Source organism: Peromyscus leucopus, unplaced genomic scaffold, assembly GCF_004664715.2.
Source record: "Peromyscus leucopus breed LL Stock unplaced genomic scaffold, UCI_PerLeu_2.1 scaffold_488, whole genome shotgun sequence".
NCBI lineage: Eukaryota > Metazoa > Chordata > Mammalia > Rodentia > Cricetidae > Peromyscus > Peromyscus leucopus.
This window is the reverse complement of record NW_023505385.1, coordinates 39212-52974: the sequence shown is the minus strand read 5'-3', so window position 1 is coordinate 52974 and position 13763 is coordinate 39212. Positions and strand designations below refer to the sequence as shown.

The 13763-nt window shown below is 38.7% G+C and overlaps 1 protein-coding gene across 1 annotated transcript in view; it reads right to left on the bottom strand.

Moving 5' to 3' along the window:
* LOC114700577 (centrosomal protein of 83 kDa-like) overlaps positions 1-13763 on the bottom strand; it is a 57188-nt gene that overhangs the window by 10132 nt on the left and 33293 nt on the right. The window contains exons 7-9 of the mRNA XM_037201945.1: positions 6306-6420; positions 4857-5001; positions 4600-4749 (exon numbers count right to left, since the gene is read on the bottom strand). Of these exons, the coding sequence (XP_037057840.1) occupies positions 4600-4749; positions 4857-5001; positions 6306-6420 (410 nt within the window). The remainder of the gene's footprint in view (positions 1-4599; positions 4750-4856; positions 5002-6305; positions 6421-13763) is intronic.

Genomic DNA, 13763 nt, shown 5'->3' with positions numbered 1-13763 from the left:
ATAACAAATGAAATATTAATGTGCTGCATAAAGTCGAAATATTCTCTAATCACAATGCAATGAAACTCAAAATCAACAATAAAACAACAAAAGAGAAGCAAGAAGAGGAAGGATATTCTTTCCTACTCAAAAATTTGAGCAGGCATAGGATTCAAGGTCAGTTAAGTCAACTATTTCTGCTGCACCAGTGAGTAATCACAACATTGAAAACAGCACCACTTGTAAAAGTATTAAAGACCTAGGCATAAAACTTTGGAAAAGATGAGGGAGACAGTGAGGTAAATAGTGCAGGGACAGTAGTAGAAAAATTACTTTAAAAAGGAGTGATGTGAGATATTCATGGATTGGAAGGATTAATATTCTTAAATTAACCTATAAAGTCAATATAATTCCAATCAAAATCTTAAAAAGGAGAGTTTTTATATTTATTTAATTTTAATCTATTTTATGTGTGTGAATAATTTTGCATGCACATATGTACAAGCATCATGTGCATGCCTGTACCCAAGGAAGTCAGGAGAGGTCATGGATGCCCTGAACTGGAGCTGCCGACGGTTATGGTTATGGAACTGGACCCGGTCCTCTGCAAGAGCTACTCGTGCTCTTGACTGCCATGCCGTCTCTCTAGCTCCTAACGCTAACTTCGTAATCCATGAGGACCCAACACAGGGCAGAGAATGAGCACCAAGGAGGCCGACCCTCCACACTGCTACTCAGCGCTGAACTGGGCACCTGCCAGTGCCATTAGGTCATCAAGTCGGAGCTGAGGACTCGGGAAAGAAGGAAAATCGTGTCTGCTCCTACATGAAGTAATTAAAAGTAAAATTAACTCAAATCGGGATGCAGACAGAATATAAATTAACCTATAAAAATTTATCGTCCTTATAAACATTAACAGCAAGAGACCAAAACAAAAGGGAAATATATTCATAACAAGAATTAAATACTTAGAAAAATTTTAACTCCTTCAGAGAAGGAAAACAAAGAACTCAAGGGCCACCGACATGGCCGAGTCAGTCAGGGTGAACGTGCCACATGCGTTAAAAAGTCTGTTCCAAGGCAGTGGTTCTCAACCTTCCTTATGCTGAGACCTTTAACACAGCTTCTCATGGTGTGGTGACCCACAACCATAAGATTATTTCATTGCTACTTCATAACTGTAATTTCGCCGTTATGAATTGTAATGTAAATATTTTTTGGAGCTAGAGGTTTGTCAAAGGGGTCGTGACCCATAGGTTGAGAAACACTGCCTAAGCTAAATTAATAAATATGTCTCTTTATTTGGACAGCAAATACATTAATAAAATCAGTCTAATTATTTGAAAATCTAGAGCCTTCTGAAGACCCACAACTTTCAGAGGAGGGCTCCAACTGTAAATAGCAGTTAATAATTGTACTGCACCTCTTCCAACAGAAGCAGCCAAGGTCTCAGGTAGCTTTGTACACCACCAGGCAGGACTGTGCATTCAGTCCAGAAACCAGAGTGGGTAAATGCTATCTGTCCCCCAAATATGGAAACCCTGTACCTTGATTACTGACTATTGCTTCTGATCCAAACGGTGCAAAGAAATAGGTAGTTACTGTTCCCTTTTTGGCTGAAATCATTTCTAGGGAACTCTCAGAACCAGTGCCTACCCTTTTATTTGACTTTTGTTCAACTTTTGGGAGACAGGTATCAAAGATCAGGACATTCAAAAGCAGATGTACAGCTAGGGTTTCTGAGGCACGCCTATAGTCCTAGAACTCAGGAGGCTGAGGCAAGAGGGTCATGAGTTCAAGATATACACAGAAAGATTTTATCTTTTAAAAAAAAGTAGATGCAGGGCTGGAGAGAGGGCTCAGCATTTAATAACATCAGCTGCTCTTCCAGAGGACCCAGTTTCAATTCCCAGCACCCGCACAGCAGCTCACAACCACCCGTAACTCCAGCTCCAGGGGATCTAAAGCCTTCTTCTGACCTTCACATGCACCAGGCACACATGCACAGATGTATATGCAGACAAAAACATAAAATAAAAACAAACCTTAAAAAACAAAAACTTAAAACCTTAAGAGGCCAGAAAGCAGTGGATGGATATATTTAATATACTTTAAAAAAATTTCAACTAAAAAATCCTGTATCCAGCAAAAAACAATTCTTCCATATGTTTATTTAAAACATTTTTAATAAAGTTCATTTAAAAATGTTTTTTAGAGTGAAAGAAAATTCCACAGCAGGGCAGTGGTGGTGCACACCTTTAATCCCAGCACTCAGGAGGCAGAGGCAAGTGGATCTCTGTGAGTTCGAGGCCAGCCTGGGCTACAGAGTGAGTTCTAGGAAAGGATCCAAAGCTACACAGAGAAAACCCTGTCTCAAAAAACAAACAAACAAAAAACCAACCAAACAAACAAACAAACAAAAAACCCACATAACTGTGAGGAAGTTGGTAGTCATAAGACCTATGCAATAGAAATGTTCAAGGGTGGCCCACTTGGTAAAAGGAAAGCCTATTAAATAATAACTCAAATCTACATGAAAAAGAATAAAGACAGTAATAGTAGACCCATGTGAAATTATAAAAACTATTATTGTAACTTGCTTATTAATGGCTTAAGAGATTAAGATATTTTAAAATTAGTTTAAAAAATTTAGTATTATTGTAACTTGAGCTTACAACTCCACAATTTGTTCTAGTTAATTTAAGAAATTGATTCACTAGGGGAATAATCATGTTTGGGGGTATATGCTGCACAGATATGTAATTTTGTAACATGAACAATAGAAAATGGTGTGGACAGAAATGAAATGTGTATGTCTTGGCAATTAAGCTGATACAAATTCAAACAAAAGTATTAGAAGCATAAGGATATGAATGTAAATCCCTTGATAACTATAGCTATAAAATGTACAATCAAAAGAAAAGAATGTAAACATTCTTCCTACCAGATGAGCAGAATAAAAGAAAGCAAAAAAGCAAAAAATTAAATACAAAGAGGAACGTATTGAAGGGAACAAGGGGGAAATAAAATTTAAAGACAGAAAAGTAGTAATTACTTTATAAATGTAAACACATAAAATGTGCCAATCAAAAGATAGCCAGTGATAGAATGGGCAAACAGTAAGATTCAACTAAATGATGCCTACAAAGCATTCACTATAAATCCAAAGTACAAATAAACTGTAAAGGAAAGCATGGAAAATACACCCCATGTGGACAGTAACCAGAGCGAGCCATGGCAAATATACCAAACCTAAACAAAACAGACTAAACTTTATAAAGTTACAATAAAAATGAAGGACACTGTAAAATGAAACACACCAAGAATATATAACAATGACAAACAGCTGGATAGTACTAGACCACCAAATACAGAAAGCTGGGCTAAGGAGAAGGGTGCGTAGGTAAGTCCGTCCGTCCAGTACAAGCACAAGGACCTGAGTTTAGATCCTCCAGACCTACACAAAAAGCAGGGTACATGGCAGCACACTCCGGCAATTCCAGTGCTAGGAGGCAAAGACAGGAAGATCGTGGGGCTCAGTGGCAGACTGGCTGGCTTCAACACCACGCTCCAAGTTCACGGAGACCCTCATCTTAAAAGATGGTGGACAGCGACAGAAGAAAATGCCCAATGTCAAACTGTGGCCACCCACATGTGCAAAACCTCACAGAATTAAAGGGAGACACTGTTCCAAAACAGCGGAGATTTCGATCTTCTCTTTTCACCATGGAAAGAGCAGGAAAGCCACTGGAAGGAGTTCAGTGCAAGGCACTCCTAGTACTAACCGACAATCCCAGACTGACATTTGTTTACCATACCTCTCTCCAATAAACTAGAGAAACGCTAGTTAAGACCTGGGCCAAGGCCAGCCAGAGCAAAGGCTAGCACAGCAGTTCTCCGCCTTTCAGAGGAGTTGCCTAAGGCCATCGGAAAACACAGATGATTTCAACAATATCAAAACTCCAGTTACAAAGTATCAACGAGCATAGCTAGGCAGGATGAAATCCACACTCCTGATGGCATGATTCCTACATGATTCCTACGATGCTGGAAAGTGGGGAAATGCTCAGGAAGTGGCACGAGCTTCCAATAGTCAAATCTGAGATAGTGCAACTTACAGAAGAAAGTAAGACTCTACTAGTCTACAGTGATTAAAACGCCATTGACAAAAAGGAAGGCCCTTCTTTTCAGAATTCCAAATAACAGATGTAGAAGAAAGGTCAAAACTACATAAGAAAAATCACAACTGGAAAACACAAGTAACAACTGAAAGGCAAGGATGGTAAATGAATGCTAAAATTAGTAGAATGTTTAGTGAGAATATTTACATAGTCTCAAAATACGGTGAAGGGAGCCAAAGATTAACTATTAAGAGTGAAACAATAATTTTATAGTAGACTAAAGATAAGAAACAAGTGAAATGGTAAAATCTAAATAAAGGGAATAGGTCTTATTTACTGTCTGACTATTTACTGATTTATCCTGACTTCGGCTGTTACTCTAATTCGGTTAGGAAATCTGTTACTATATGGAACTTGGGGTAAAAGGTAGGAGTTTTCTGTGCTACTTTTACCCCACTATGGCGCCCCCCCCCCCAACTATCTTAAGACACAAATTAACCTAATACTCTGAAGCTCCCTCCGGGCTGCCTCTTCGGCCATCTGTGAGGCCCGCAGTTTCTCTTCACACTGATCCTTTTCCGACTGCCTCCAGACATCGTGTTCCACTTTCATTCGCTCTAAGTCTGATAATCTGTTCTCAAGTTCCAGCCTAAAACAACAGATGATAATCATGTTAGGAGAACTACAATAAAGATGATCCGAGAATGCAATGTTTTCACCAAGAAATGGAAACAAACCAAGGCACTAAGGACTTACTTTTCATCCTGTAACACCACGAGTTTCTGATAACCTTCTTCCTTGGCAGCTTGTACTTTACGGATTAATTCACGATCTTTTTCCACCAAGAGTACTTTGTGGTGTTCGACAGTGGACTTGAGAATTTCATTGTCTGCCTGCAATCCTGGTGTATTTTTAGAAGAAAAAGAAACTATATTCAATATTAACATTAATGAGCATCTGAAACCCAGTAAAACAAAAGAATCTGAGAGGTCTCTTGGACAGATAGTCTTCAAGGTCCTCACGGAGTGTCAGCTCATCAGAGCTTTTGCAGAAACAGCAGTGAAACAAGGTGGAGATAACTTGTTGTCACTTTTCAGCACACAGATACACAAATCTTTCCGGACAGACATTTATTCTTTTGAACCTTGGGAATACCCAAAGAGGCTTATTTACTTGACTTCTTACAGGAGTTTTGAGCCCCAGGATAGTATCATAAACAAGCTGATAACAGTAAATTAAAGCAAACAAACAAACAAACCTAAAGAAAACTGAACCCTTCAAAAAGAAACCTAGGATTCTAGGAAATATGCTATATTTCTAACAAAATATGAGCAATAAGGAAACTTTCAAGTTTACTGAAAAATATTCAAATGTTTGAGATGAATAACTACAGCAAATTTATATTTAACCTTTAAAAACATAATACAGCAATATATCCCAAACTCTAACACTAAAAAAATTTACTCTCAACTCTGAAAATATATGGAAATAGTCAAAACAATTATTAATAAAAATAAAGTCTACCTGAAACAACGGAGGTAACCTCAAGCACAGTTATAAACCGAGGGAAGGTTGCTGAAGTATAAAGAACCGAAACCTCTGAGACATCTTGAGGACACGTTTAAGACTAAACTGGAGCTCAAAAATAAGCACATATTGAACGGGGATTCAATAATTAGCCTAGGATTTATAGCAAAAACAAACAAAAACTTATGTTGGTGCCAGGCAGTGGTGGTGCACGCCTTTAATCCCAGCATTCAGGGGGCAGAGGCAGGCGGATCTCTGTGAGTTCGAGGCCAGCCTGGTCTACAGAATGAGATCCAGAACCAAAACTACACAGAGAAACCCTGTCTTGAAAACAAAACAAAAAATTATGATTGGAACTTACTTCCTTATATCCTTTAGCCTAATGACCAGCTGATCAATAAGCATTTAAAATTATAATCACATAAAGAACAAACCCACATTTTCAATACTTTTAATTCACACAGTAATCAAAAACTATTATATAAATGTAAGGTAGGTCATTTTAAAAAGATCACAGAATAAACAAACCATTCAACATAATAAAAATAGTCCCTAAAAACTATAATATGAAAATTCTATTAAGACTGAGAATCTAGAAAAAAAACTCAGGTTGCTTTGTTTTAATAATTTGAATTTAGACCTGAAAAGAATAGAGAATAGCATGGGAAAATATATTACCATCCAGTTCACTTTGAATCTTATTCCTTTCTCTTTCTAGCTCACTCTTAGCTCTCGCTGCCTCCAGTTTGATGTCAGTTATTTCTAGTTTGTTTGAATGTTTGAGCTCTTTCACCTGTTGGTCATTAGAAATTGAAATTATTATTGGGTCATTTTCTTATCATTCAGTACATACTAAGAGCATGGGTGGAAATAAAAAAATAATCTGGTAGTACAGGGTATAAATACCTTCCGAGAAAGTATCCCAAGGCTCAGAACAACAGAGAGATACCAAACAGAAGTGATCTTTTCCTAATGGAACTAAGGCATGCATTTACAAATACTTGGGTGGAGTCATCAGGGCTGAATCTTTCCTTAAAAATCTTAACTGCATATAAATAACATCCACCGACAATTCAGAACATTTCAGGGGAAAAAGTGTTGAAACCTTCCTTCTAAAATGGGAGAAACAGCTGGGCATGGTGGTACATGCCTTTAATCATAATCAATATTCAGGAGGCAGAGGTAGGCAGATTTCTGTAAGTTCAGACCCCAAGGCTACTTGGCTGGATCTAATTTCATAACAGAACAAAAAGGTGGCAAAAAAAGGCATTTTAGGTAGTAGGAACAGCATATAAAATGTTAATCAGAAATAACATCACACAATCTGCTCTTTAAACAAAGAGCTATCCCTTACAATAAAGCATAGGGAAGCATAAACTCTAAGGAGGGATGGTAGGGAATGAGAGTTATTATTGTCTTAGTTGGAGTTACCATTTCTATGATGAAACCCCATGGCCAAGGAGGAAAGGGTTTATTTGGCTTACACGTCTACATGACAGTCCATCATCGAGAAAGTCAACACAGAAACTCAAACAAGGCAGGAACCCAGAGACAGAAGCTGATGCGGCAGCCATGGAGGAGTACTGCTTACTGGCTTGCTCAGCCTGGGTTTTTATAGAACCCAGGACCACTAACCCAGGGATGGCACCACCCACAGTGAGCTGGGCCCTCCCCCTTTGGTCACTAAGAAAATGCCCTACAGCTGATCTTATGAGGGCATTTTCTTAACTGAGGTTCCCTCCTCTCAGATGACTTTAGCTCATATCAAATTGACATAAAACTGTACAGCACACCACTGAAGATGGTTGCCTACCTTTTTAAGATAGAATATTTAACTTTGTTTTAGAAAATTAACTCTAATTTAAAATGAGCTAGACTAAGAAATAAAAGCAAAGAAATCAATTCACAGCAAAAAAAAAAATAATAATAATAAAAAGAGGCCAAAAAAGGACCAACTGAACTTGGAGACTAAATGTGTTGGCATGTGTATATACATGTGAGGTAGATGGAACAGTATAGGTACAAATCCTTTATTACAGAATCTGCTTCTTCTAAAGCCCCGGGTGAATGTGAACAATTTTCAATATTTCCCATAATTAATCTGTCACATATCATTTTTAGTCTAAATATTCCTAGCAAATAATTCTAGTTCATAAGTAGTATACCTTCATCCAACAATATTCACTGACTACTTACTATGTGTCAGGTACAATTCTAGGAGTCAGGAATAGAGCAGTAAATACAAACGTTCTGTCTTTCCAATCATCCACACTATTAACATTTTACATAAACTTCTAAAATTATTTACAAAGGCGTTAGGCTTTAACCAAGAGACATAAAGATGAGATAAACCTGTAATTTGATTTATACCTAAGTGTAAAATTATAGAATTAGAGTAGAAGACTACAAACATACACAAGCTAAACATAGGATGTGGATGGCAGGAAAGGATTAAGTTATGTGGAGCCCAGTAAAACCCAATAGCAAATGAAGGTGGCAGTTAAGACACAAATCGGGAACAGTCCAAGCGCCAAAAGGAAGAACCACAGACACGAGTTTCTTATTACAGGAGGTTTTGTCTACAAAAGACACTGAAAACATTGCAAGGAACAGCTTCACAGAACATACACATCTCAAGGAAACAACAAACCAAGTACTTTACTGTTTACATTGCTATCCACAATGAACAGACCCTTTCAAATCGATTTGTGCACCACTAAATGACATATAAATATAAAGAGCAACCTTCTGCTGGGGTTGTAATACCTAAATTCTCTTACTATGCCATTATTTCAAGGACAACTTATAAATGCATTAAAATGCTGAGAAGATGTAACATTAAAATATGATTACAGGGACATAGTTATAAGTTGCTATTATTCACTAATTGCAAAAGGCTGAGAAGGACACAGAAGTTCACTAAACTACACTGTAGCTGCTTTTGATGAGGTGACAAATTCAAGATAAGTCTACAGAATATTGATTAATTTCATGGTAACCTCAAGAAAAACTAAGAAATAAAAACCTTTCACATTACTCTCACCCTGAGACTTGCTAAAATGAAGAGGACTTTCTTTAGGCTGGGAAGCTGAATCCGTCAGCAAGGTGCCTGCAGCACAAGCGTGAGGCACGTGTTCAGATCCAAGGATCCACGGGAAAAGCTGGGCATGGCACGGGGCACCTCCATACCAGTGCCCGGGAGACAGAGCAGACGGGTCCCTGGCACTGGCTCCCAGCCAGGCTGGCCCAGTCAGTTGAGCTCCAGGTTCAGCGAAGGACTGTCTCAGACAAAGAAATCCCACAAACGAGGCTGGAGAGGCAGCTCAGTGGTGAAGAGCACAGGCTTCACTTCCCGAAGAACCAGGCTCCGTTCCCAGAACTCACATGGCAGTTCTCAACTGTCTCTCACTCCAGTCCCAAGAGAGCTGATGCCCTCTTCTGGTCTCTCTAAGCATCAGGTACACATGCTGTGCCCACAAATACATGCAGGCAAAACATCCATACACAGAAAAATTTTAAAGAATTTTAAATCTTTAAAAAACTAATTATAAACTATGATAGACAACAGACACCTTAATATTGACCTCTGGGCTCTACACACATGTGCACATATACACAGAAAAATGTATAACACACACAGAGACAGAGAAAAAAAGGAAACAATTTCAACAACAGGGCCGGGTACAGGCTTACTTATGCTGTTAAACTACATATGCTCAAGGAATTTACTTGTTTATAATATATAGAGATTAAATTGTTCTTTGGTGCCATATTTCTATGATCTTAAAAGAATGGATTTACTTACATAACTAGTAATTGTTAAATTTCTAAAATATATTTTATATTTAAATATAAAAATACTAAAAGAAATATTAAAAACATGAAAATGGGTGATGAAAAGCTTAGTGGGTAAACTGTGTAAGCCCTGAGTGTGGACCCCAGGACCCCTGTTAAAACTGAAAGCTGTGTGGCGGTAAGCCAGGAAGTAATCCAGAGCGAGGGCAGCAGAGGCAGACCCCCTGGGCCTTCCCAGGCGACCAGACCAGCCAACCAGCTATGGCTAGCTAGCAAGAGAGACCTTGTCTCAAGAAGTAAAGTGGAGAACAACCGAGGAAGACAGCTGGCCATGACCTTTGCCCTCCACTCCAACACGCACACAGTGACAAGTTCAAATACCCCTAACTTCTGCTGTTAGGGCATGGCCATTCTATTCCTTGTACTCAGGCTTCCAAACTCTAAAAAAACCCTAGAAACCTCAACTTCAAGAGCTCCACTGTCCCATCCATCTTTACCAAGCTAAGTTACTTTGTCTTAAACTGCTGGCCAGAGTCTGGCCTGTTCAATCGTGGTTTGTCTTACACTTTTGATAACACAGAAGCAAATATTCAGCTAGTTGCACTAATACAGAATTTTAAATGGTAGTATTAGGCATTTGATAGGTACTCAAAATCTGTTAAAGTAGACAGATCTACAAAATAAACGGAGGCGGCTGGCATCTGTTGCTCTTTCAGAGAACCCAGGGTCAGTTACCAGCATCTATATGGTGATTCACACTGTCTAAAACTCCATATCCAAGGGATCCAATACCTTCTTTCTGACCTCCATTGCACAAGTCACATATGACACATGTGTGCAGAGAAAACATTCATACATACCAAACAAGTTAACCTTAAAAATCCTGAAACAAAACAAAAACCCGAGAAAATAATATATAGGAGAAACAAGATAGTTGTATAAAAAAAAAATGTGTCACACCAGAAGCTCTGGCTATAAATTCCAAAGAGATGATATTAAACTTCTGACCTTTCTCTAAATTCTGAGGTGATATGATTTCCTTAACTCAGCTCGATCGTCACAATTCTGAGGGATGGTTTTCTGTAACTAACTTAGACTTCTGAAGATTGAAAACCTCATGAAGCAATATAATGTTCTTCACTGGATGTGAGATATCATTAAGGACATCATTTTAGGTCACCTATGATAATGCCTTTAATCTGAGCCACTGATACTAGCAAAGCTTTGTTCTAAAGCCTAACATTTACAAATTTAAATCACTTAGTTAAACATACCCCAGGTGTTCCTTTGCATTGCAAACAGCCATTTGCTAGGATTGCAAGATGTTGATGAAAATTTCAAGTTGCAAAGAAAACTGTGACACTCATGTTAGAAATATTTTTAAAATTATCCTTCCTGCAATCCTTTTACATATAAAATTTTAGATGAAACTTGCTTTGTCTAAAGTTGAAGGATATATTGAATACTCCATTTATATGCAAACTACTTCAAGTGTGCCTTAAAAAACACAGGCAAGTCTCAGCAAAGTGCTAATAAACAAGTGTAGAGAAATAATACCAAACTGCTGGTTTCATTCAGCAGAACAGGAGAGGCCATTTATTCTTGAGAAGAGAAAGAACAATGGTGAAGGGTGTGTGTACAGAACGCAGCAGAAGAGAAGGTCAGTACCCAGGTGAAGCAGAGAACTAGGGCAAACTGGCACAAAAGCCCCACCCACCCCCACCCCCACCCAGCCCTGCATACCCATGTCCTGTTGCTGCATTTCCAGTTCCAGTTATTTCAGGAACCCAGTCAGGATACTGGATCTAAAACAAACTACTGCATATACTGGATACTTAAATGGTATTGAGCAAAACTGAAAACAATGTACATAGGACTTTAAGAAAACCTTGAGTTCTCTTGTTTGTGTTTTGAATCTGTTTTGATTAGATGGGGACTGAAATTTTGCTATACTCTTATCACTATAGACATTTGGTCTATATCTGTTGACCTAAATCAGGAAGAGGCCACATCATTACTTGACTTCTAGTGGGGTTTATACTATAGGATCTTAGTGATCAACAGAAAAAGGCCTTGATGCACTTAGGAAATTGGATCCCAATGACATCACCAGGATATTAAAGATATGAAATAGCTTGCCTAAGGTTACACAGTTACTGACCAGTCAGTCTCTGGGGAAAAAAATAAAATCCCTATTCTTTATTTTCTTATTTAAGGATACACTAGAAATAAATAAAATGAATGAGTTAGGATTCAAAATATGTTCATCTGATTCAAAGCTCAGGGACTTCCCATTGTATTTCATTACCTAGTCCACAATGGTGTAATTTTGAAACATAACCTAAATTTAAACCTATAAACTAATAGATAATATCTAAAGTTAAAAATATTAATAGCTATAGTTGGAAATGTAGTTCATTGGTAGAATGCTTGTCTAGCATGCACAAAAACGTAACTTCTGCTCCTAGTTTCACAAAAAGGGAGGTGGGGAGAAGGGAAGAGAAGGAAAATGTATATATGTGTGTATATTTAACCATTAACAATCTTATTTGTAGCTGGGTGTGGTGGCGCACACTAATCCCAGCACTCGGGAGGCAGAGGCAGGTGGATCTCCGTGAGTTTGAGACCAGCCTGGGCTATATTGTGAGTTCCAGGATAGCCAGAGCTCCATAATGAGAGCAGCCCTGCCTCACAATAAATAAATAGATAGAGAAATGTTTTATTTGTCTAATTTTACTTACTTTCAGTATCATTCATGTCAGGTGAACTAAATGAGACATCAGCTACAAAACAACTTGTATGCTACATATAAATTGAAACAAAAATAAAAGGCCACTAGACATACATACACTCTGTAGTATGGAATAGTGTGAATTTTTAAATTACATCTATGAATTGGAGGAAAGGACATACAAATGCCAAGCGCATGTATAGAGATCAGGACAACCTTCATGATAGGCATCTTTACCCACTGAACCACCTGCTGGCTTTTAATAGAAAAAAAAAAAAGAGTAGATTATCTTCCAAGGGTGATGTCTAATGCATCTAAAATTATAGCCTCAGTATTTCAAGCACAAAAACCCCCAGTTTTATCACAATACTTTTTAAAAAGATTCAAAGTTACACTCATACTAATTTCCCAAAACAGAATGCCAGTTTAACTGTATGGAAAATGGTAAGAAGAACGTTCTAAGCTGGGTTATTAGCACATTTGTTTTCTGTAGGTGAAATTACATGAGAAGTCAAATGGTCACGAGGCTGTATGACCAGAAAGAGACGAAGACAGACAGATTGTTACATGGCCCCAGGTTAAAACAGAGGGGTAAAGCACCTGTACAGAAACCTATCAACTGGGGGAAAAAGAATTCTAAGGGAGGTACCTTGTAAGGCTAGACAAACTGATCTCAAGGCCATGGGTTACTAAAGAAAACCCCAGTACCAGGGGTGGAGTTGTTGGTCAGGGAGGGCCCAAGCGTGGACATTCTTTCTGCCCCTCTTCCTCACTCTTCCTAAACCGCTCCCTCCTGCTGCCTGCCAGAACCAGGTAAAGCTCTTTCGCAAAAGGTCTCATACACCAGGCATGCATGGTATAGAGAAATCAAGCTGGAAGTGAGCAGAAAACTTCCTCCCTGCCACCTAGTTTTCACAGCCCCAGAAGGTGTTGTCGGCTGCTGCGAAAGGATGGGCATCAGTGTCTTCCTAGATGTGAATCCTACTATCCATAAACCCAACCTGTCAGGTAAGATGGGCCCACTGTACAACAGAGGAACCACTGTTATGGGGTAACTAACTGCTTTCTGATTTGTTAAGACCCAGTCTACAGAAGTTACTGCATGGTACTGTTGAACCTAGTCAAAATCCATGGTGGAGGAGATCATAAACCCTGAGGCAGAACTAAAGAGAGTTGTTTAGGCATCAAGCTAGCATCTAAATACATACATGTGTACCCACAGACAAATGCTACTCTAGTTCTAATCAGAGAAGCCTATCTTTCCAGTTAATGGTGGTGAATACAGAGACTCATGGCTGTATTGAGTGTAAGCGATAGAGGTCCATCTATAAAAAGACACTTATACTATCCCCTCTACAGTTGAACACTGAGGAAGACGGGGTGAAAAGAAGGACCGTGTTGAAATATAGTCATCTTCTAGGCAACACAGGCACTGCAATCACAAACTGCTAGCAGCTGGAGGTCCCTGAACTGACCCCAAGAGAATGGGCTGAGAGGTAAGATGGAGGCGTTCAGGGGCCCTATCACTCACCACTCAACTATTTGGTACTGACAGATTAGGGAAGAGGTGGAATTATTGCCTTCAATTGCATACCCACTGATGATCCTAT